This window comes from Micromesistius poutassou (genome assembly GCF_964030765.1).
Source record: "Micromesistius poutassou genome assembly, chromosome: 9".
In the NCBI taxonomy this organism is placed as follows: Eukaryota; Metazoa; Chordata; class Actinopteri; order Gadiformes; family Gadidae; genus Micromesistius; species Micromesistius poutassou.
The window spans coordinates 16,499,533-16,524,525 of record NC_140279.1 but is presented as its reverse complement, the minus strand read 5'-3'; the positions used below and the strand labels follow the sequence as shown (position 1 = coordinate 16,524,525).

Sequence of the window (24,993 nt, the reverse complement as noted above, 5' to 3'; positions counted from 1 at the left end):
AAATTATAACATTTGATGTCATGGATCAACATGGCATGAAATAACGACATGTATACACAACATGTATACACTTGCCAAAGCAAGATAAAAAAAAAAAAATGTTCGTTCACTTAAATTACTTAAATTAGACCAGACTTGGACACTCTGCATGTTTTTAACATGCACTTGTTTGTTTTCTTGTACTTGTACTATATGTTGTCTGTCTTACATATCTTATGTTCTTTCTAATGCACCGTAACCTTTCAGGTGCATTAAATACCATAAGTCATTTTAATTGAAGTCATTGAGTCCAATTTGAAGTTAGATCTTTGCCTCTTGATCTGTTCAGTACTGTTCACGTTTCTCCTGACAGTTCTTACTGCAATTGCTGTAGCGTCTGTAGACTGCGCACATGGGCAACCCCCCCACACACCGCCCCCTGTCCACAACCTTCCTGTGATATTGACTAAGGTGTGGGGAGAAAGCCCTCTGGCCTATGTGTTTTCAATCATGCACCCTCCCCCAGCCCCCCGGAATGTCCTCCCGTACCCTAATGGCTCTTACCTTTGGTTCACCCGCTCCGCTGGGCCCCGAGGTATACGAGCACACGGTGGAAGCTAGGTGGATTTTCTTCTGTGAAAAACAACACTGCTTTCCGTGAGAGGGGAGCGAGGGGGGGGGGCTTATAAAGGGACGCTGGGAGCTAGGGGGGGTGGCAGATAAGGTCCGAAAACACTGCTGTAACCCGAGAAGTTGCGCTTCAGTTGAGTCGATGGCGGCACAATTACCGCTGTGCTGCGTAATCTGCTTAGGGCAGCATATTCGCTCGTTCTGTCACCTGTTTGAGATTTAGGGGAGGTTAGAAGGAATTTTGAGGATATCCTAGGAACCACCCCCCCCCCCCAAGACCTAATCACTTCCAGTGAGCTCAACTCTGCGCTCATCAACTCTCATGTGAAAAACCCAAATTCAAACAAACATTCGTTCTCGACTGCCCCTGTGGCCTTCCAGGGAGGCTTGGTAGGAATGGTCTAATAGTAACACGTGGATTACCTTGGGAAAGCTGAAGATTTGACTTGTCATTCCACAGACCTGCTATTAAAGAGGCTGGTTGGGAATTACCCCTCCTTGCTAAGAAAGTTATGTTCCTGTGTTGTTCTCATCTACACACAAACACAATGTCTAGCACTGAGACTTTAATACTTCACGCTTATGTCGCTCCCAGTGGGTCACATACCCCCAAATCCCAAAACCAACAAACGTTCCAGGGAATGTGAAATACGTTTTGTAACTGCAATTATTCAATCTTCTGGCAACATGGCAGCAACAGAGCCGAGCGTGGAGCAAAAACAAAAACAAAGGACCGTCATCCAAATGTGTTGAGCGTGACTCCCTCACAGCTCCAACCAAAGGAATGGAAACGGCACTTGGTGGTCGGATGTTGCGTGGTCGTACCGTGTCACATGTCTGTCTCTGGAGAGCAGATGCAGGAAGACAGATGAGTCAGGGGTTGGAAGAAACATCGCTGCCTTCCTCCGCAGGGGGTCCCTGTGATCCGGCCGGAGGTGAGGTCACTGTCCATTTTGGGGAGTCACAAGAGGCATTTCTGTTGTTTATTATAATCCCCGCCTTCTTGGCATCATATACTACTGGTTACTTGGCCCTTCCTCTACCAGGGACGCTCTCGTTCGATGCAGCGAGCTTATCCCGCTCGCCCTGCTGGGAACCCTCGAGAGATCTGGAGACAGCTGGTCTAAACGGTGACGCTTGATGCGGAAAAGATTTCCGCAAAACTCAAAATTTGAAGCATGATGGTTTGTTGCTCACCACCCTTGAGAGAGCGCTAGATTCCTTTATTGGGAGGTGGGTGTACATTTAGCTCTGTGAACTGTGTGTCACAGGCATAGTATAGCTCTACTGAACATTTCTCTTTGATTCTGTTTTACTTTGTCTGATTTATGCGTCCACTTTCATTGGCTTGCAATAAAAAGTGCATTTCATATGGCCACGACGACATCTCAATCACATTGTATGCATTTGATTTTGATGTGGTGTATCAACCCAATGGGAGTTTCAGCTTGTTTAAGTCTAGCCTTGAGCATCTGTTTTAAGTGTAGCAGACCATGGCAGACAGATGCCTGAACATACTTTACATTACTTCCCATTGTCGTCCCAAAGCAACATGCAAAACCACAGAGCCATCCTGTTGCTTGAGACCTCTCGAGTCCTTCATGTAATGATATAATTACTCACAGGGATAGACGGATGGGACCTGTGGACCGGCGCAACAGCCGGCCTCTGTGAACCACGATGAGAAAGAATAAGAAAAACACATAGCACTATGCCAACCTTATACTTTTATCATCCTTCACAGACACTGGCGCGTAGGAAAGGGAAACGTCACGACCAGGCGGGCCAAACACTGTTCAGTCATTCCACCCAACTGTAACAGCTGGCTGTGCAATGACTCAGGTCTAGGAAAAGCAGACAGGGGGGAAGCCTTTTTAGGGGATTGAATGAATGAAGCATTTCCTTCTTGAAGCAGTCTGGGAGTTTTCATCTGTCCAACGACTACGTTTTTAAATACTTAATTGGTCAAAAGGGTGTTATTGGGGGGAGGAAACTCCACCACTAGCCAGTGACTTGGCTACTCTAACGCAGCTTTCTTTTAATGAGCATGAATCCATGGAGTACTTGGACGGGACAAGCCCATGGGGCAGAGGAGTTTAACTAAATTGGCAGTGGACAATCCCGAAAGAATCCAACGTATAATTCAAAAAGAAAATTACTTTGTAGTTAAGGAAGTATATTTTTACATTGGGGATGACTGTTTTTTTTTTTTAAGTGATAGCTCATAAATCATGTTGTGTAATTCCCTGGGCCTTGGGTGTGAGAGTCGACATAATCTAACACAGAGGCCCAGTGAAAAGATACAGTTTTTCACTGTGAAAAAAAATACAGTTTTTCCCTCAACTCTGCATAGCGTTTATAGTTCTACTGTATCTGACGACAGTGAGAGATGGCAGAGAATTCCTCCATGCACGAGTGTTGTTGTTTCGCTGATTGATTTATGTATTTCAAACCTCATGATTTAATTTGGCCCCCGGCCTCTGCAGCAGAGTGAGAAAAGAACTCATGGAAACAAAGCCACCCAATTTTTCCTTTACGCGCCAGTTCAAAATGAATAAATAAACAAACCCTAATACATAAACACATGTTCAACATTCATGTCACTTCTGAGAGTATCTTGGCACTTTCCTAAGCTTCCCATTTGAATACGTCTAAATAGCTTTCTGCACTACTTCATTGTTAACATCTTGGTCTCCTCTGTGGTCTGCAAAGAAGTGGTTTCCAGGGATTCGTTTAGACTCAAATGCTTGCCGAGTGACCTCATGGTCATTCATCAGCACTATATAAAACCTGTCCTATGGGAGACTTCTCTTGTGTGACATCAGAAGGTCAAACACACATACACACACACACACACACGCACACGCACACGCACACACACACAGGGGAGAGTCTAACTGAAATGCAGTGTAAATCCCAGTTCACACCTCACTGCCACCTTCGGGCCTAGTTAATTAAATCTGCTGATGACAGTTAGCCACACTCTGCGAGGACTGCTTCATGTCACGGAATGCATAAAAAGTGTAATTTACATGCGTGTGAACTTTTGACTAGAAGGTAATGAAAATAAATGGAAAGTGAAGTCATCAGCGCCTCAAGGGCCCTTTTGTCAACCTGCTGTGTTGGGCGAACTCTGACCTGCCTGTAGTTTAGGTTTTATTCTGCCTTCTAATTTAGTTGTCTCTGTAAGAAGTGATTGGTTCTTACAGAACCAATCACTTCTTATTATCCCTATAGTTGCCTCAAGGCATACCCTTTGAAAAGAGCGCTATAGGCCCGTGTCATGTTATGTCGACATAAAAACATTAAATAAGGCAACATTTTCATAATCTTTTTTCAAATGGACAAAATGTAAATATTTAAGGAGTAATATATATACTTTAGAGATATAATTGAATCATAGCAGAGGCACGCTCGAACACACACACACACACACACACACACACACACACACACACACACACACACACACACACACACACACACACACACACACACACACACACACACACACACACAAGGCTGCTACGTCTATTTATAGAGACAGAGCGAGACTTGACTACCCTTTTTACTGTGGGTCGAGTGTTTCCACAGGAGATGAAGTTGTCTCCCCCGCCGGTCTCCAGAGCGTCTTTATTGACCCAGACGCAGGTGTGTCTGAAACTGCCGACTCATGACTAAGATGTTGGTGTTGTTCTTGTTAGTCGTCATAATGTCTCTCTCTCTCTCCCTCTCTCTCCCTCTCTTTCCGACTCTCTGTCTCTCACAATGAACGGCCTCTCTTTCGTTGCATTCTCACACCGCCAAATAGGAAGTAGCACCGAGTCGAAATGGTTTTTCCCCAGGGCTCTGGGCGGGCAGGTGATGCAGGACGCTGACACCTAGGTGTCTCCGGCCGACTGGTGTGGTCAACATGGTCCAGACAACTTTGACTAGAATGCATGGCCACAACAAACTATGGCATGTGTCTGAACGTTGCATGATGACACGCATTGTAAAATAATTAGTTTGAAAACTAACTTGACATTGACTTAACCTGACATATCTGGAAATTATGAAAAAGCCTGTTTAAAAAAAAGGCATATGCCCACGAAACATGGTACGAGGTTACTTGGAAAGGGGTTTAAGATCACTGCAGCAGATTCATTAATGCTTCTTTGAAAGCTGCAAATGCTGGAGGCAGATCCCGTCCTGTGGTATTAGCACAAACTCCCAAGAGGGCTCTTTTTAAAGTCCTTGTCAGGAGGAAAAGACAATGTTTGCTTAGTGCTTTAAATGGGGCTTGCAAGTCCTGCGCAGAGCAGGGAAGGGCTCTTCTTCTGACTTTTCAGCTGTTCTGTACTATGTTGAAAAACTTGAGACCTAAACATCTTCTTTAAGGGAACTGTTTACAAAGTCAGTTGTCGATGATGAATGATCCATGTTGTGTATTAGATCTATCTTTAGAGGACATGATCATAGCAATTTCTGGCCAATTTTGACCCAACAGGTTTGTCTGTATTCCTTCAATATAACTTATGTTTTAGGAAATATTTTCAAGTTCAAGTGTGTTTCGGGAATAAACTAAACAAATGCCTGCATAGAGCTTTGACTTTCACTTTTTATTTTCTTAAATAACAAAAAGCTGTAATTTTATGTTGAACAGATGTGTCAATCCAGGCCTTCCGTTTTCCCTGGTCTGCCAAGCCACTTCCTTAAAGAACGCTGCGTCTTATAGGCCAGCGTCTAGACACGGGGGGTGAGACCTCTCACATCCATTTAAGCTAATTTGTTATGATATACAAGGAAACCTTCTGATAAGGTTTAACAGTCCGATGACAACCAAAACTGGCTATTTCTGGTAGGAACTGACACCGGCAGAGGATGAAACTGCATCTCAGTTAGAGAGGAGACTTCTACACCGACTGTTGAGCTGTATGTGACTCTGTGACAATCCTTCTGGATCTGTATTTTTTGCTTTGTTTAGGGAGGCTCTCACCTCTGAAACTCAAGATTTTCGAAACACAAATAGGAACTATGCATGGACATAATATGGACATACCCAAAGCCAGAAGCTACCTGACCGATGCCTAAACATGTGAGCACTTGCAGGCAACATACAGAGGGTACAGTAAGACAGATTACCTGTCACTTGCACTTACGTCGTCCTCCCTTGGTGTCCATTTCATGCATACGCACACCCTTTTCTGACCTTTTAAAATCTCCCCTCTTTAGTTTACACTGAACTTCCATTGGCTTGTAAATGAAGTAGGAGAGGTGCTTTGAATTCATTTTAATAGAATGAAACATGAGTTTCCATTATGATTTGTCAGACCTGGCTAAGGCCTGCAGCTACCAGAACCGAGGTGGTTCCAGGTGGGATTTTCTATTGCCAAAATAGAAAATCATGTGTAGTCGGCTGTTATGGAGGCATTTGTCACAAAAAGTCATTCATTGTCAAGGCCAGCGTTGACCTCAGGTGTGTCAACCAGAGGTCACTCAAGTCCAGATGGAGCCTAATACAGCAAGCCAGCCAGCCTCTCAGCCCTCAGTCAGCACTCAGTCAGGCAGCAAACCAGGCACTCATTAGAAGTTTTCAGATTAAACATTTTTATTACAGAACTGCTGTGGTTCCAGGCCTCCAAAGCCGCATTTCCACCAATATTACCTGGAACTTTTAGTGCCAGACCTACATTTCAAGGGAAAAAGGGAAAGGGAAAAAAGAGTTCCACAGCGGTGTAAAATAAGGTCTTAAATCAGGCACATAACGAATAAAGGACATAAGAAAGCAATATTGCCACATTGGAACAGTTTATTTTGCCTCCAATCTTGGTCGGAACCAATTATCACCTTAACCACTGAAGACCTGGCTCACCCAACCCTTTGTACACATTATTCAACTCTTTTCAAGGCCATTTTCAGTTCTTTTTTCAGACGTCAAGTGCAATTCAGCCTTGTCTCATGCAACCTCCCCCACCCCCCCCATGTCACCTTATACAGACCTCCCCAGCTTATATTTACAGCACACCATCGTCAGCAGGCCTCGGTGTGTGGCCACAAAGGATTTGCTACAACAGGAAATGGAAAATGTAAACAGATCATCAACATCTGGCTGACGCTTTTACCCCCCTTAGCCTTGTTCTCACAAGTCTTTCTGAAATACCTTCGAGACTTCAGATTGTAACACGCTGGCTACTTTGGTCATTATAGTGGCTTGCACAAGCTAAGCTCCTCTGAGGTGGTACCAGCCCTGGGGAACAGGAAGCCTGTTCTCTCTCTTACCCACATGCAGTGGAGGTCTACCCGTTAAGACTGCTGCTATGCTGGGGTTGGCATAGCTCCATAAGAGCCTGATTGATCCACACTTCCCTTGACCCCTATACCTCCCCATAGAGGATGGGTGGTTGGCTCTCTGAAGGAAGTGTGTGCAACAATGAACAGAGAGCAAAAATGTACTTTTGTATTATGCCATTCGGTGGTGGTTATCCAAAGTGCTTTATAACAATTATTTTCATGGGAGGTCCCAATGGGATTCGAACCCCCAACACTGCCGATGTTACTGGCGTCCCCTACAAGTTGAGCCGCATGGAATTTCTAAGAATGGAAATCCTTATCCATAGCATATTCATTTATTTTTCCAGGTTTGAGTATAGAAATCGGCATGGATCCCTTTTTAACAGTTATTATTCACATAATGAGTCTGCATTTTATCATGGTTTGCATTGGAAACCTTCAAAAAACCATCACCCACAAAATGTGCATGTTCGTCTCTCCGCATTTGGCCGACAAGCCTACCAAGCTGTAGCAACAAAAGACGCACGAGCCAGAGTACTTAAATGATAAGGTGCAGCTCTGGGTTGTTCCACCCGTGTCCGACACAACCACAGGCCGAGGTTGATTACAGAGTGCTGCCATCCAGGCCCTTTCTCCCTCTTACCACCTACTGCCACACAAAATGATGCTTATTTTGCACTCGACAGCCGCCCTAGCTACGCCACGGGTCTTTACGCTGGTGCTTGCATTTAGACAACTAAAAAGCAGGCAGGACGTATCTCTGCTGACCGCTCACCTGGCCTGAGGAAGCCCTTTATAGCACCTGTCGCTACATTACTAGCGCCTCAGCTGGATTGTAAAAACCTAGCGGTGCTAAAAGTAAACCAGCTGCCCCGGAAGAGCAAAGGTAGACATGTCAGTAGAAAATAACACTGCTCAGAAGACACTGCTCAGCTGTGTCTTCAATCCGGAAAAAAAACTAAATTGTTGTTCAGAATCTATTCACACCCTTTTTTGCTGATTCATTTCGGTCATCTTGTTCCGGTTAAGGTTCTTGTATAAAGTGTTGTTGTTGATGATGTGGTCGCTGAATTTAAGAAGCGGTTTCTCATTTGTTACTTCAGTGACCTTGAATGCCATGAATCCTCACCCCTATGGAGCTCCTGGAATAGAAAGTGTGTGTCTCTACCTGCACTCTCTCGCTCCCTTTCTCCCTCCTAACCCTTTCTGGCCCTTCTGTCACTGCTGGGGAATGTCAGGAATTCTGGTCTCCACTGAGCCAGTCAAGGGTCATCTCACCCCCATAGGCCCCAGGAAGATACAGGACCCTGTGACCCTTGACCCTTAGCTCTCTCTCCAACCACATCCAATGGCATCGAAAGAACGGATCATTAGGAAATGCCTGACCTAAGCAAGTGTTAACTGGTTGAATAGAAAGGAGAGCTTGACAGCTGAAAGTAGGCATGGGATTAATGGAAAATGAGTTTGCTCCTTAGAAACGACCCCAAGCCAAACCCCTTTAAACGTGAGCCTTCTGGACTACTACTTAGAACCTAGTACATAGAATATACTTGGAACCCTCTCCTTAGAAGCTGCTCATTAGAAACTACTTCTCCCAGCGTATCACTTGAAACGTTCTTCTTCTGAACTACTTCTTAGAACTAGCTCAAAAGTGCATGGTTCTAGGAACACCCTCCTTAGAAAGTTTCCATTGATTCTACTCTTTTTGGATTCCCCTTAGAAACGCCTTGTGCAGCTCCTTCGCTCCCCAATAACTCACACACCAGTGCCTATGTTTTGGCTTTTCCTTCTGGCAGGGAACATCTGCTGAGCCTGCTGGGGAATATCCAAACAGGGGTTGACATCAGAACAAAACAAGCCAAGACAACACCCAAATGAATACAAATGCTACATGTATAAAGATCCTATAAAAATACCAAGCGATACACAGTCCACGTGTACGGACATACACACGCACGCACACGCAAAAACCAAAGCGTAACGTTAGATCGATTATGGTCTCAGGCGTCTGTCTGGTAGTTCGCTCTCAGTTTTCCTACTCGGGTGGGGGGGTTTGGAAGGTGTGTGTTTGTCCATTTCCATGTGTGTGTCTTTATCCTTCTGGGAGTGTGTGTGGTTGTGTACTGGTGTGTGTGTGTGTGTGTGTGTGTCAGAGTTTTCGTGTGTGTGTGTGTGTGTGTCTTTATCCTTCTGGGAGAGTGTGTGGTTGTGTGCGTGTGTGTTTGTCAGAGTTTGTGTCAGTGTGTGTCCTGTCTGTCCTGCGTCCTGTGTGTGTGTGCGTGTGTGTGTGTGTGATTTGGCCTAAATTCCACTTAGCATGCTGTGTATCAGGTATGCTAGTCCTGTGCTATGTGACAGCAGCAGCAGGAGGCCGGGCTCATGGAGGGGGTTAAATCACCTCTTGAGGCCCATGTGCAGCAACTTACCCTTTTCTCCCTCCCATTTGCAACACGCTTTAGTTGGGTGACCGATATTAGTAATTTAGCACGCATGCACGCACACAAGCAGGCGCGCACACACACACACACACACACACACACACACACACACACACACACACACACACACACACACACACACACACACACACACACACACACACACTTGTGGCCTCTCCGGTATTACAACACACACACACACACGCCAGACTCAGTCAATGCAGAGTGTGGGAGAGCAAGACAGCTCTTTGAGTCTTCTCCCAGTTGTGTCCACACACCCACTCGCATGACGCGTGTGTGTGAGCAGCCAGAGGAAATGTAGCTGAGTGACAGCCCCTCACTGGATGGTGGGCCGTGGGGCTGCTGGACGGTACCCTTGGGAGGTGGGGGGGCTCAAGAGTATGTTTATAACCAGCTGTCTGAAGGATGACCCCTGACCTTGAGGCAGTACACTTCTATGCTTCCATTTCCATTTGCCTAATGTGTGATTGGAGAAGGTACTATTAGTGGTGAAGCGATACAACTTGATCTGTGTGTGTGTGTGTGTGTGTGTGTGTGTGTGTGTGTGTGTGTGTGTGTGTGTGTGTGTATTTGTACATTTGAGTCAGATAAAACATTGACTGGATAAAATATTATTCTGTTCTTATGTGTTTTTATAATCACAGGAGTCGTTCCAGCTGGTGACCACACGTTGTACATTTCTCCCTCTTCAAATGTTTTATCGTGTTTATATCCGCTCCGACCCCCTCACATACTTCTTTATCTGGGATCGATGATGGGGTTTACATTCTGCAACTCGGCTTGTGTTTTTTCTTCATGCACTTGGAGGCCGCTGGGGAGCTGAGGGCACTCACAGTCACAAACAACTCGACCTGCCTGCTTCTGACACCGTCTCACGAGAACAGAAGTGGGAGGGGGAAACACACATTTTTGTCAATGACAGAGATTATGGTGTAGTAGTAGCAGTGGCTATACGGTTTTACCGCATACCTACAAGCAGGTTTTCCTCATGGGAATCAAACTCAACAACTTTTTCTGGGTTTGATTCCCATGAGGAAAGCCTGCTTGTAGGTATCCTTGAGCAAGATGCATACATCTTGCCGAATGAAGTGGGATTTGGATTGGATAATGGTTCTACTAAATCACAAATAATAATAATAAAAAAAAAAGCAAAGAGGAGGTTATATCAGGTTACCAGTAAGGTTACCCCCCCCCCCCCTCCACTGGGAGCGACCCTGGAATCTAGTTGCATCCTCTCTACCCCAGCCCAGAGATCCAGAGTTGAAGGAGGCAAAGGCTGGAGGGGGCTAAGTTAGGAAGGAAGTAAGGAAGGAAAAATGGATTAGACTGAAAACAGACTGAAAGCAGAAGGCCAGGGACAGATCGTCCTGAGGAGGACAGAAAAACAAGAGAGTGGGTGGGAGACCGGGGGAGAGGGAGATGAGATGTCTCTTTAAGTTCCCCCAGACTCTCTGTGTGGAAAGTGGGGGAGCAGCTCTCCTGCCAGCAGCACTGCCTGCCAGGCTACTGTCTGCTGCTCAGTCCAACCACTCCAGAACCTCCAGCAATAACAACCCCCCCAGTAACACATGCTTACACTCTCTCTCCATCTGTCTGTGTGTCTCTCTGTCTGTGTGTGTGTCTCTCTCTCCCTCTATGTCTCTGTGTGTGTGTGTGTGTCTCTCTCTCTCTGTCACTCCAGCATTAGCACAGAATATGCTACCCGACCCCCTTGACAGCCCCTTCAGAGAACCAAGCAAAGGACTTCTGTTATCGTGTGTGTGTGTGTGTGTGTGTGTGTGTGTGTGTGTGTGTGTGTGTGTGTGTGTGTGTGTGTGTGTGTGTGTGTGTGTGTGTGTGTGTGTGTGTGTGTGTGTGTGTGTGTGTGTGTGTGTATGCGCGTGCACGTGCACGTGCGTGTGCGTGCGTGCGTGTGTGCGTGTCCTAGCTTGTTCCACTCCACTGAACCCTATCGCTACAGAGAAAATCCATGGCCTTTCTGAAAGCCTCTCAGCACTCAAAATACCAGATTGATACGTTGAGACGCATTACTTTACTTTTTTGTCCATTTCTCGGGGGGAATCAGAAGCAGGGACAGTTTGAAAACTGGGTGGACGAATGAATGCTGGTATTGTCTGGAAAGGGCATCTCTAACACAGTGTTTCTCTGTTACACACACACACACACACACACACACACACACACACACACACACACACACCTACTTACACACACGCACACATGACAAGAGCCTCTAATCTTAGTTCCTCCTTCAAGGAGAATGTTGTTCTTTGGGAAAATAACACCTAAACCCTACACGGAATCCCCCCACTCTCTCCCCCCAGTCCACCTCCATCACTCCCACACCCACCCAAAGGGAAACCCCCCAGAACCAGAGAACCAAGGGAGAGGGAGAGAGAGAGGGGGCGATCCCTGACCCCCGTGCTCCATGAAAGTCTGTGAAAGTTTCCCACCGGATGCGTCATGCGGCTTGTAGTCAGATTTGCGCGTGGGTATCCCCTTGTTTACGATGGGGTAGGGGGTTTGAAGTGATGTCAGGTGGGAGCATTTCTTTCCGCCTCGATTAAATTGGAAAGAGATGGCAATCCTGGTTTGTTGGGCTCATCACGATTGAATATTGTTCACCCACCCCAAAAAAAGGGCGTCATGGTCAGACTTGGCAGCCAGGGCATGCATCAAGTTTCTTTTACATCCGTTTAATATTATTGGGTTTTTTTTATTTACAAAAAGACCCTTTGTGTGTGAGTGGAAAGGAATAGCGTTGGAGGATACAGTGAGTGACATGTTGCTCCACTTGGCCCGTATTTAGAAGAAAGAAGGCGGGTGTGTTACTTCTATATTTATATCAGGGAGGGAGGTAAGGAGGGAGGGAGGGAGAGAGGGAGGGCGGAAGGGAGGGAGGGAGGGCGTGAGTGTGGAGACGGAGGAAAAGCCCCGACCTGCTCCCATACATGCGTGCGCTGCTGCTGCTTCAGATTAACAAACACATCCACACACACACACACACACACACACACACACACACACACACACACACACACACACACACACACACACACACACACACACACACACCTTGTGTTCTGAGGTCGCGGTGGCAACGGGCGTGCTCCCGGCGTGGAAACCCGAGCGGGACAGGCGACTCAGCAGAGAGCTGGTCCTCGGGGGTAATCACACAGTAGCCGATACATGAGGAGAAGAAGAAAACCATCATCATCTTAAGCACCCACAAGGCTTCGCTGCTCAGTGATGCTCGGTGGAGAAAGAGTGACTCCCTTTCTTCCGCCGTCTGGTGATGTCAGCCCCAGAGCAGCAAAGTTGGAACCAGTTGCACATATCCCTCTAAAAAGTCTGATTCGTTCATTCGCTGGACCGGATTACGCCGGATCCAGATAAGTCATAAATTGTGTTTAGACAAGTAATGAGTTTCACAGTCTGTTCCTCATTTTTGGTCGGTGAGTTCAGGCCACTATGAAACCGTACGTACCGAGGCATTCATTCCAATAATCAAAGCCAAAGTAGTCTCCATTCACTCAGACCACACGGCCCAGGCACACACGCGCTACCACCCTGACGGAAGTTCACTCCGCTCTGCTGCCGACGCTCTCCACGGTGGCCAGGTTCCTCCACCTCTGTTTTCCTTTTCAGTGTGTGGTGTGTCCCGCCGCTCTGTAGTGGAGATGAAGGGCGATGGGCTGTGAAAAAGGAGAAGGAGGAGGTGAAGGCTTGGCTTTCGCAGTCTGTCTGCCTGCCCCCCCTCCACCCCACCCAGGCCTCTCCTCCTGGCCTCCTCCCCACGCAGTCTGTGCCAGTGAAAGAGGGGCTTTTAAACCCAGCTACAGTGGCAAGCTCTTTTGCCGGCATTCCTTAGACATGACCTTATCCGGGGAACATGTGCTGGCCCAGGGTGGGGCAAGGACACACAGAAAGAGGCCAGTGTGCCGAGCTGTCAGCAGGAACGGGCAGATGAGAGAGGAGGAGGGAGAGGTGTGATGGAAAGGCTGGGGGGGCGGAGGGGAGGGGGCGGGTTAGACAGACAGGCAGGCAGAGAGAGAGAGAGAGAGGACCCTAATCGCACCCACCCATTACATCACTCACACATCACTCCTCAAAGGGCTGGTCTTGGTGGTGTTTTACTTGCCTCTCGCTCTCAGTGGATTCAACGCGCTCGCTGTAGTGCAGGTCATGGTTGGTTCTGCCGGAGTGAATGAGATGTGACATGAGAAGACGGCCAACACAAGGCATTAGAAGAAGACAACATGAATATAGCAGCAGTGAACTTCAGATCAGGTCGTTCTATGAGATGAGGAAAGACTTCCATCGTTCACATTTGTGATATGTTGTCGATAAAGTTGAGGATTGTTGCAGAAATGAACTGATCCAGACATGGTTTTCAAGACGTGCGAGAATATGTGAAAGAGATTTTGTGTTTTGCCTGTACTATGTACGGAAGGTCACGCACTATTAAAATAAATGTTGTTTCCTACAATTTAAGGAACAGAGGGCTATTCATTTCCCCACCTCAAACCCCTTGAGTGGCAGTGAACACATCAGCTTGAATACATAACTCTAGAGGGTGTACGAAACTCTGAGTGCCAGGCAAAACCATTTTCTTGTTATTGACACCATACGAATATTGGGAAATGGCGTGGCTTTTGTTCCTGCTATGTTAAACAACGCTTCTCGTCAGTGTAAGCCAATAATGATTTGTTGCAATTTGTCGGCTGCCAAGGACATCCCTAATTATAGAAATACTGCGTGATTCATTTGTTGAGTTCTAAATAAATCATGGACCATTTAATTCTCTGCACGTGCCTGTGTGTGTGTGTGTGTGTGTGTGTGTGTTTATGTGTGTGTAATATAATGTAGGCCTAATGCTAGGAACAAAACTGTCAACAAAGATTCCGATCAAGTTCAAACTTCCCAGAGAACCAACTCCAGAACCTGGGATTCTGTGGCTGAACTTCCATCCCTTGTTGCTGCTACTTCTCCGTTTCCCTTCTCTGCTACACTATGTTGTGTCTAGGGCACTGGCGATGTGTTGCTTTGTTTACCCCCTTCTTTAGATTACACGATTTGCTGCCGTAGCAAAATGTCTTGTATCGTGGCTGAACAGTGCACACCCTTTTTGACTTGGCTACAGAGACCTCTCTATCTTCGCACTCCGAAGACGAACTGGAACTCTTGTGTGTACCGAATGGTAAATATTAGTTTCATTAACCCGTGCGCAGAATAAGTAGATACAGATTACAACATCTTAACAGGTGGCTGAAACCCTCATGTGCCAAGGTCACGAAGATGGCTTTCTGAATGTAAGCACATTTCATGGTCTAGTGTAGAATGAACAAGGCTGTCATGGTACCTTTTTTTTTTTAAATTGTTTTTAAGAGAAACAAAACGTTGTCTTTAATTAATTGAATTGATAGTGAGGAGGAGTGGCCTTTGTGTGAGAGAGTAATACCTTCACTAAGCCAAACCACCTTCCCCATAAGCGGAGAACTTGCTTTTTCCATAGTAGACGATATGACTGAGGCAACATTGTCCTTTTGCGGAGCTAAACATGAACCTAGCCACCTACCTCATGTTATGTCTGAGAAAGCAGGATGTCCTCTGATGGAAAGGTTGATTACAGTTTTACTCTTTCCAAGTGTGTTCTAACCTACAGAGACAGTATGTCCTTTATAATATGTGTGTGTGTGTGTGTGTGTGTGTGTGTGTGTGTGTGTGTGTGTGTGTGTGTGTGTGTGTGTGTGTGTGTGTGTGTGTGTGTGTGTGTGTGTGTGTGTGTGTGTCTGTGTATGCTTGTGGGCTCTCATCAAATCTGCCATCCGTGATGTACAATGTTGTGGCCGTCCAGAATGCATTGTAGGCATTGAGTTGCTGTTGTTTGTGAATAAAAAAAGGCCACCCAAATGGACATGAAAGAGCACAGTCAGAAGCAGCCATGTAACGATTGTAGCGATTAGCTAGTCGTGCTGTCATAGGGTCTTCCAGGATGCCCTTTCAAATGCTCCATCAACATGACGTGTCTCAATTAATTTGGCTATAAGGCCTACAGCCCCAGTGTGTTTATGTTGAAATCCATACTACTGGACTACTGTGTAGCGCAGTCACTGATGCATGATGGTGATCTCTACATCACCGACGGTTTCCATCCCCTGCAAAGTGTCAGAAAACTTAGCTCAAACAGTCTGTATTTAGACGCTGCGGTTCGCAGGTTTGACCGCTCCCCGTGGAATGCTGCGAGCTCCTCTGTAATTATTATTTGATGACGCTAGGGGTCTGTGGCAAGGCCAAAGAAAGGGCGTCTATTCATCTGTCCACAGGACTATTTCGAGTGCAGGATCACGTGCCATGAGTCACACCATACCCCCACGTCTGCATGCACGTCTCCACTGTACGGCAGCACTCGACAGCAGCCTATTGGAACGCCTTGCGCCAGGAGCTGACACGGAGTCTTAGGTGAAGGATCCAATCAGAAGGACCGAGAGCAGCCGCACAATACGCTGTTTATGTTGAGTTATTTATGTAAGTGATGAGGTGAGGTTTTAAAACATCTATCCTGGTGAGAGAGAGGGAGAGAGAGAGAGAGAGAGAGGCTTTGAGCCTTGTGTGAGAGCGAGAGGCATTCATTATGTTTGGCAAGGCTTGTAGCCCACATCAAGAACATTGAATGGCAGAGGTGTCCATCCAGATTTTACATGGATAGGTCTTAAGAGAGTGGGAGTCATTCATCTCTACAGGTGCTCCTTTCAAAGACTTTCACAGCAGAGGAAAAATGTACCCGGTCCTCAGGTTTTACATGAGGTTACTAAATGTGCTCAATGACTGGCTTTAAGCAGCAACGCCCTGGTGCAGTGCTTCTCCAAGCGTATACCTTCGATTTGTTTGCAAAAATGGCTCTAAAGATTTTCTCAACCACTTTTTGGGGAATTGGTAAAAGCTGTTTTCTGGCGTAAAGAATAGCTGGGTCGTTTTTGGACAGCTGCATCAGGGACCACGCTACACCAGAGCATACGTTTTGTCACACTAATTCCATGGGAACAATACAAATACTGGCTTTTAGACAAAAAGGAAATCGAGATGCCAGAAAGTGTCCCACGATGGATGAGAAGAGAAATCTCACTATCAGAGTGTGAGTCAGTTTTTCAATAAGTTGAAAAACTCTCTCTGCATCATCCAGAGACGGTGGTCATTCAAGAACGTGTGATTTAATAGTGCACGGCGCTTTGTTTCCATTACACCATGACATGTAGCCCAGGCACTATCTAAGGAAACCTGATGGATTTCACTCTCTGTTGCCCAAGGGGGTGCCCTGACTTTCCCCTTGTCAGGTTGAAGAGCATATGTTTTTAATGTTTAAGCGGGTGTGTTTGGATTCGGCAGAGGTTTTCTGACGGAAATTTTTGACTTGAAAGCCAAGTGCTGGAATAATGCGCTCTCCATAGATGATGTATTACTTTATAAAGCCAGCAACTGTTGAACGTAAATCTGTTGTCAGTCCAGTAAAAACCACTCACCAAGCCAGTCTAAGCGTCTTGGCTTTTTCCTCTCTGCCTTGGGTTTGACAATTTCTCGAGAGTGTATATCTTTATATGTTGGATGCAGATCTTTCTTCTGCACAATACCCATGGGATGGGACACCTGTGTTTTATGTAAATGCCCACAGCACACAGTGCTTATTTTGCCTCATAGGGCCACAGAAACAAGGAATATAATATGTTTCAACAAAACAAAGCACACAGAATGTGAATGTTTGTATCTTGTATGTACATTAATGTATCTTTTGCTCACCTCAAATAAGAATTCAGAAGCATTATTAGTCTGTCCTTGCACAACCTCATGCTTTGTCCTTTATGTTTATATTTCCAAAAGGTGAAAGCCACAATTCTTCCTATTCCCCCTGAATCACATATGGATCAGAGCTCCATGTCTCAAATTTCCCAGTCATCCAGTGACGGGACAATAGATGTGACGCTGGCCAGCTGCAGCTGTGTTTGTGCTGGGATGGCTTGTAGGGGATGACCCCTTACTTTCTCCTCAAGACCCTCCCCCGAGGAGCGGAAAACAAGCTTCTCTCACAGCCTCTTCCTCCTGCTCTGGAAGTCCTGCGATAGGCCAATAGGCCTTCCTCCCTGGAGAGACAATGCAAAAATGTGCTGTTGTTGTTCTCAATAATTTAGTCCTTTATTTTTCAACTTTTTTTGCTACTTGATGTTGATCATTCTTTCTTGATCATTTTCTTTCTTTCTCTCTTTCTTTCTTTCTGTGTGTGTGTGTCTGTGTGTCTCTGTGTCTGTATGTGTGTCTTTGTGTCTGTGTGTCTTTGTGTGTGTGTGTGTGTGTGTGTGTGTGTGTGTGTGCGTGTTTGTGTGTGTGTGTCTGTCTGTGTGTCCTTGTCGATTATTCTGGTCATCCATAATAAGGACCCTGCCTGGGAATCCAGGGGCAGGCAGCCCAGGCAGGAATGTAGTTGATGCCAGCTCTTAATTTTTCGGTCTTTTAGAAGTAACCAAGCATGTCATCCCAGTCCTTTTCCTTTTTCCCCCCAAGATTCCTCACCGCCAGCCGAGAACCCAACACACAGCTCACTTTGATTTATCGCGTATATTATGTAATATGCTATGGGAAAACGTCACACGTCACAAAACTACGGTTGACGGTCCATTTGATCAACATCAATCCATCACCACCATGCAAGTTATGCGTAGAGCGGCTGATTCACGTCTTGAATGCATAAACACAACTGATGCTGTGTCGCTGATTTAGCTCCCCCCTCGCAAACAGTCCAGGTTAGCACCGAACAATGTCGCCTTTGTGTTCCAAGGAGTAACCCCCCCCCTTGCCAAACACTGTAGAGTGTTTATAGAGGTGCTCCACCAGATCCATGGACCGCTCGCTGGCATCCACACAGCCGGCAGAACCCCTTTCAACTGCAAAGGCGTCTCCAACTGAGGAGTTGTGAAAGCGATTGAGATTTATGATTGGCCTGCACCTGTTGGGGACTAGATGTAAACGTTTGGCCTTGGCCTGGTTTCATGTTCACTGTCATCCTGGGCGAATGTAATAGCAGGGTTAGAGATCCCCATTCCTCAACGACACAGTGGGCTGTCTCTCTCCATGCCTTTCTGTCTTCATGCATCCTTTTAGCCCCTTTTCCTCTCTGACTCTGTCACGCACGCACACACAGCCAAACTTTTATCACTAGTTTTTCAACTTTTGACAGGGTTTTTTATTTCATTGTTTTCTTTGACTTCACTGAAGGAAACGGTAAATTGTGTCTGTGTGTCTGTGCGTGCAGGGTGATATGAGTGGTTAAAGGACACTACGAAAACAATAGGGAAGGGGAAGGGATCCCCATTAGTTACACAAATACCAGGATCAGAATTCAGACGAACAGTAACTGATCTGGTCCATGGACCCGAAGCTCCAGACAGTCCTGTGTGCTTGGCGTTCCCTCCATAGTAGCAACCCACAAGAGGGGAGGGGTATTGTCAGCAGTGGTTCTGATTGGTTGGCTGAAGAGTGTCGCCAGGAGGAGCAGGTTGCGTTAAGTGTCAGAAGGAATGAACATGTGTGTCCTTTTCAAATCGAGGGCTGGTTCAAATCAAACGACCTGCTTGAACTATCCTGATTGAACTATTTATGATGCGATGAAGTGATGAAACAGTATGAAACAGTTGTACAATGCAGGCCAGAGTGAAAGAGAGAGAGAGAGAGTTATTTTGAGATCTGTTCAGTGAGTCCCTTGTTAGGTTGGTAGTAAGCATGAGGTGAGGTGGTTGTTAGATAATAAATTGCGTTGAGGTTTACACGCCTTGTTAGGTAGCCATGTTAACTGGTGAATGTACGGGATAGTGAGATGGATTGGGCCAGGGTGTGGGGGAAGGTTCCTCCATAATGGTTTCAACATCTGGAAGTCTTCCCAGCAGCTTGAACAATATTCCACCTGTGTTGACCCAGTAGCTGTTTGGGGGGGGGGGGGGGGGGAACCCAAAGGGAAATCCATTTAGTTTTTCCAAATCGACAGACTTGTTTTGTCATTGCGATATCATGATACGAACGTATGGGGTGTGTGACTTCCTCCATTATGCCTATTGATCCTGAACCGGACACAATGGAAAAAGGCTTTCTAAAGCTATGCTGATAATCATAGGTTGAAGCTATGATAAACTGATGAGCTGATAAACCTATTAATCTATGGTGACACAATGGAATGCGGTCCAAGAAGTGCCAAGTGGGTCATCCAATAAACCAAACTAGTGGCAGATGTTGGTGCTGAGCCAGCAGAGAGCTGTGTCATCTTCGACCGTGGCCTGTGTCTGCGTGGTAGAAAGCGCTACGTTTTAAAGTGGATATTATCTCAGCCCGCCGCCCGGACTTGGACTTGACAGCTGCCAGGGTTCAGTATGAGTTGATAATATCCACATAACACATAACACGGTCTTATAGAATCTCTCCACTGGATGTGAATTTGTTTTACTGTGCGGTAGAACATGCGCACCAAAAACATGAAATGCTTAAACAGACACACACACACACACACACACACACACACACACACACACACACACACACACACACACACACACACACACACACACACTATTATCCATGGACGGCATTCCAGAATTGGACTTCCTTCCATATTTCTTGATGGAAATTCCTTTTCAGCACTTTTACTTTACGGTTTGACTTCCTTTCTGGAAAAGCAGTGTTCAGAATGTTCAAGTATGCCTTCACAGTGGGTCATTTGGGAGAAGCTTGATAAAGCACACCCAGCCTAGAAGGCCCGAACAACCAAAAGAAGAAGGCTGTGCCTTCTTTCTCCCATACTCTGTTTACATTTATTAATGACGCAAGCTGGCTGGTCTGTCTCTGTCTCTTTTTACCCTTCAGGACCTACAGTCCAGCTGTTAACAGTGTGACGCACAACTTGGGTCCTAATGAGTGCAGTCTCTTAGCCCTCTTTTGTAGTACCTCAGTGTGAATTAAATGAAAGTGCGGTGAATGCTTTTGGACTGCAACCTTCCCTCCTCTCGCCAGCCCCAAAACACAGTTGGCAAATGGGTCGGTGTTGAACCAGAACTCAAGAGAACTAAGAACAGACTTCATGGCCATTCATGTTATTCATATAATTACGACTATTGGTCCAACGTGTTTTTTGTATTATTTGTCTTTTTAGTTATCCACTGTACAGCACTTTGGTCAGTTATGCTGTGTGTAAATGTGCTTAATAAATTACATTTGCTTACTTACTTAAATTGACTCACTATTTAATCTCTCTCTGTCTCTGTCTCTGTCTCTCTCTCTCTGTGTGTCCCTAGTTGAAGCAGCCAGAGGATGCGGCTGCAGCAGCCCACACCTACTTCCAGGCCAACCCGGAGCACGTGGAGATGGGTCAGAACCTGGAACAGTACAAGAACCAGGAGGGAGTCCAGGAGGAGCACTTTGTGGACCGAGAAGCCCGGCCACACCAGGTACCGTATACGTTTCTATAGTTTAGTGGATCAGAGACGCCACGGATTATGGTGTTTAATCAGCAATATGTGACGGCAATCGTAGGATCTTTGAATGTACAAACTTCCTACAACTGTGTTTGGCCTGCTGTTTTTTTAACACGAGGTGAAGGTTTAGCTTCATTCATCTACAATCAGCGCCTGTTAAGAAATTTAGAGAAATTAAGTTGGAAAGAGGATGAGTTAAGGGGAAGTGTTTGTGTTGTTCAAAAGCCAGAAATTTAACCAAAACATTCAGCCTTAGTCATGTATTGATTCAGCTCAACACTCATTTGATCATAATCTCCTTTAATAAAAGTATCCACATATCATCCAGATGTCATACAATCATATCGAACAACGTCAATTAACAATCACACGAGCGCTTTCTTAGAAAAGACGTGGTCTCTAAAACCATGGTAATCTTGTTTTCCATTATTATATGTAAGTAGTATTGCCTTCCAAGTAGTACAAGCATTGGATCATGTAGCAAGATATGACTCACTGCTAGGTCGGTTAGCTTCATCCATCTACAATAAGTGCTGATGGCGGTCATAGAGGCTTAAAGCACGTACGGCGTGGTATTTCACAATAACAGTTGGCACCAGTGCCGTTGTTTACATTTTTTAACATCGACCTGCACCTCATTTCTAAAGGTTTGTTTTGCTTTCCTCCCGACCAAATCTGATCTGGTCTTTGAGTGATACGAAAAAAAACCTTCCCAGACATCTCTCTATCTCTGTCCTCTCTATCTCTCTCCCCCCCCCCCCCCCCCCCCCCGCCCCACAGCGTTCCTTCTCAGCCGGGGTGCGGCTCTACGACAACGGGGACTATGAGGGAGCCATCGTGATGTTCGAAAGGGCCCTGGCGGAGTACTACAGAGCGGATGTGAAGTGCCGGGCCCTCTGCCAGGGGCCGCAGAGGTTCGAGGGCCACGACCACCTCCTCTACCGCTACAGCCTCCACGAGCTCATCTCAGGTGAGACGCGCCACGCAGAAGAAGCGCTTGGAATTGGGGATGCACCGATTTATCGGACGAACATCGGTACGAACGGCCGATATTCGCGAAGACCGGCTGGTTTTAACAACGAGATAAGCGATTATGATTGGCCGAGGCAGGCTCATGGCTGATGTTTCATGGTAGCCAATTGGAGCCAGTGTTTTTACACACAAGCAAGGATACGTGTGCCACACACACACACACACGCACACACGCACACACGCACACACGCACAAACACCAAACAGATTCGATGAAGCAGTAGAAATGGGAGTCCGGAGCAATCCGATGAAAAGTTGTCATTTTCGATTAATTGAAAAACCAACACCAACAACAACAACAACAACAACAACAACAACAACATTGGCATTAGCTATCGGCCAAATTGTTATTTTAAATATCGGTATCGGCCCAGAATTTCACAATCTGTGCATCCCTACTTGGAATGATAAGCCTTCTGGCGTCAGCCGGGGTATGAAGGGAGCTTGTTTTTATCAGCTTGTCCTGATTTTCAATCCTCGGCTACGACTGCACATTTTTTCAGCTGTTGTGAAATAGGGCCGCTGTTTTGCTCGACACTTCTGTCTTCCCTCAGCAATTTGAGAGGGCTCTGGCCTCGTGAATTACAGCTCATTGTTCGTTTATGAAGTGTGGGATGAGCGCCATGGCATTTATAAAGCAGTGACGTGTCACACCACGCGATGCAGCTTTGATTAGCATCAGGGGGGTCGTACAAATGGGTTACGATCGCAATTAGTTTGGCTGATTAACCTATAAATATTCCCCCCAATACCCATGGTTTCTAAGAAGAGCTCTCAGACGTTGTGTAGTCCTACTATAAATCCAAATGTGTCAGAAACAATGAGCTCCCAAGTGAGTAACAAAACAGAACAAAATAGACAAGTCAGTCTTTGTTTCCGTGCTGAAACGTGGAGGCGTTGATGCGGTTGTATTGAAGCGGTCGCATGCGGCCGTCTACAAATTATATTTTACAAAAAATAAACTGTCACGTACAAGACACGCTTTCAGATTTATCTTGTTTACAACCTCTCTCTGGTTCATCCTCATGGTTCATCCTCTTTTTCCCATGTGGAGTAATGCGATTCCGAGAAGTTTTTTTTTACTGCATTTCCGTTGACTCCCATCCTTCATGTGGGCTGTTTGTTGATAGGACGTGTCTGGCCGTGCTGACATTCAGATGCACCTCTCACCCACACTGGTTTAGCAGTCCTGTCCCGTCCCGAGGGTTGTGGGTTCTGAAATGGTGTGACGTCATCCCACCGCAGACAGCCAAGCCGCTGAGGCAAGAAATAAAAGAGGACTTTTAAAAGTTGCGGCTGCACAACGTTTAATCAGCTTATCGTGTTCTGCATCATGTTTTTCGAAAGCTTTGAAGGTTCCTGAGGTGGTGGGAAGGCGGGGTCTGTGGGAAAAATACCAGCCTACTATATCTAAACTTACCAACCATCTTTATTTAAGTTCTAGCTCGCTGATGAAAGCGACACTTGGAACGGTGTCGAAGAAATTAAGTTAGAAAGAGGATGAGTTAAGGGGAAGTGTTTGTGTTGTTCAAAGGCCAGAAATTGAACCAAAACACACAGCCTTAGTCATGTATTGATTCAGCTCAACACTCATTTGATCATAATCTCCTTTATTAAAAGTATCCACATATCATCCAGATGTCATACAATAATATCGAACAACGTCAGATAACAATCACACAAGCGCTTTCATAGAAAGGACATGGTCTCTAATAGCATGGTAATGTTTTTAGTACAAGCATTGGATCATGTGGCGAGTTATGATGATTACGATCTGATTACGTCAGTCACTCCTAGGTCGGTTAGTGGTGGCTGGCAGCTAGCTGTGGGTTCCGGGCAAGGGGGGTGGTTGCAGACAAGCTTGATGTGGAGGAGCCTGTGACAAGAGCGTTAACCATAGCCAAACACTGGCACCAGAAGACAATCATATGATTATGCTTTTAAACACGCACACACACACACACACACACACACACAGGGGACAGGCCTTCCAGGATGTAAAGTGAGACGCCTAGCCAGCTAACGCGCGGTAGCTGCAGCTCAATCAGTGCAACAAGCGTTTTTTGTTCTCCGCTATAGGTGGAGCGTGCTTTACATAAACACTGGGGAAATTGGCTAATTAGCTTTGTCCTGGGCTTTGTTTGGCTTCTAATCAGTGGATTCCGTTCCAGGTTTCTATAGTTTTTATAGCGGAGCTTGGCAGTGATTGTTATCCGGCCAGGCAAATGCAGGAATTATGGATGCTATTTATATCTAAAAATAGAATACATGAAGAGTAAAAATGTAACGAGAGGCCATTGCGTCTTATATGCAACGATATTTTTGTCAGGCTGTATTGCAAGTATTAGTTTGGAGATGATTATCTGTAGGTATAGGGTATAGGTAATTATTAGGTGAAACGGGTAACATTTAGTTCTAGACTAGAGATTGGTGGGGTTAAGTTAAGGATCACAGTTGCACTCCGTTGCCTCTGCCTTAACGTAATATGACGGTGATGATGCTGTTGTATGTTGACTTGCAAGTCTGGCAATGATTTAAAATATGGCGTGCAGGATAAAGACGCATCTCTTTTGCCTTGAGGAGTAACACGTTTCGGACCACTGATTCTTGAAGGGTCACGGTTTACAGCAGCCATCCAACATGTCAACCCGTATGCCAAACACAATAAAGTAATTTGAGTAAAGACATACCACAGGAAGGCATTTCGTTAATTTATACCATGGGCATAAATACACACACATACAAATTCCCAGCAAACATAGTATTGTACAACTAGCGTCTGTGCATCACACGTTGATCCTATTAAGATGTGTGGTATACGTGACTACAGATTTATAGCCAAGCACTGGCAGTGGAAGAAATGAAGGTGTTGTTAAATGTTGATATTTATCACAAGGGTTCAGTTCACAATATCCATATGACTCCATAACTTGATACCCTGATATTATTAACATGCATCGTTGGGTGTATTATTTGGATGTATTCGTATGGACGTATTATTGTTGTATTTGTTTTGCTTTTATTTGTCTGGCATACTTCCCTATTGGTGTCTGCCAGCAGCTTACTTTAGTAAAAAATAAACGACTATGATTCATTGGAGCAGTGTTATAAACC

At 45.7% G+C, this 24,993-nt stretch overlaps 1 protein-coding gene across 1 annotated transcript in view; it reads left to right on the top strand.

Annotated features, from left to right (window-relative positions):
- Nucleotides 1-24,993, top strand: part of p3h2 (prolyl 3-hydroxylase 2) — a 49,145-nt gene that overhangs the window by 11,290 nt on the left and 12,862 nt on the right. Inside the window, exons 2-3 of the mRNA XM_084472516.1 lie at nt 20,669-20,821; nt 21,629-21,818. Of these exons, the coding sequence (XP_084328642.1) occupies nt 20,669-20,821; nt 21,629-21,818 (343 nt within the window). The remainder of the gene's footprint in view (nt 1-20,668; nt 20,822-21,628; nt 21,819-24,993) is intronic.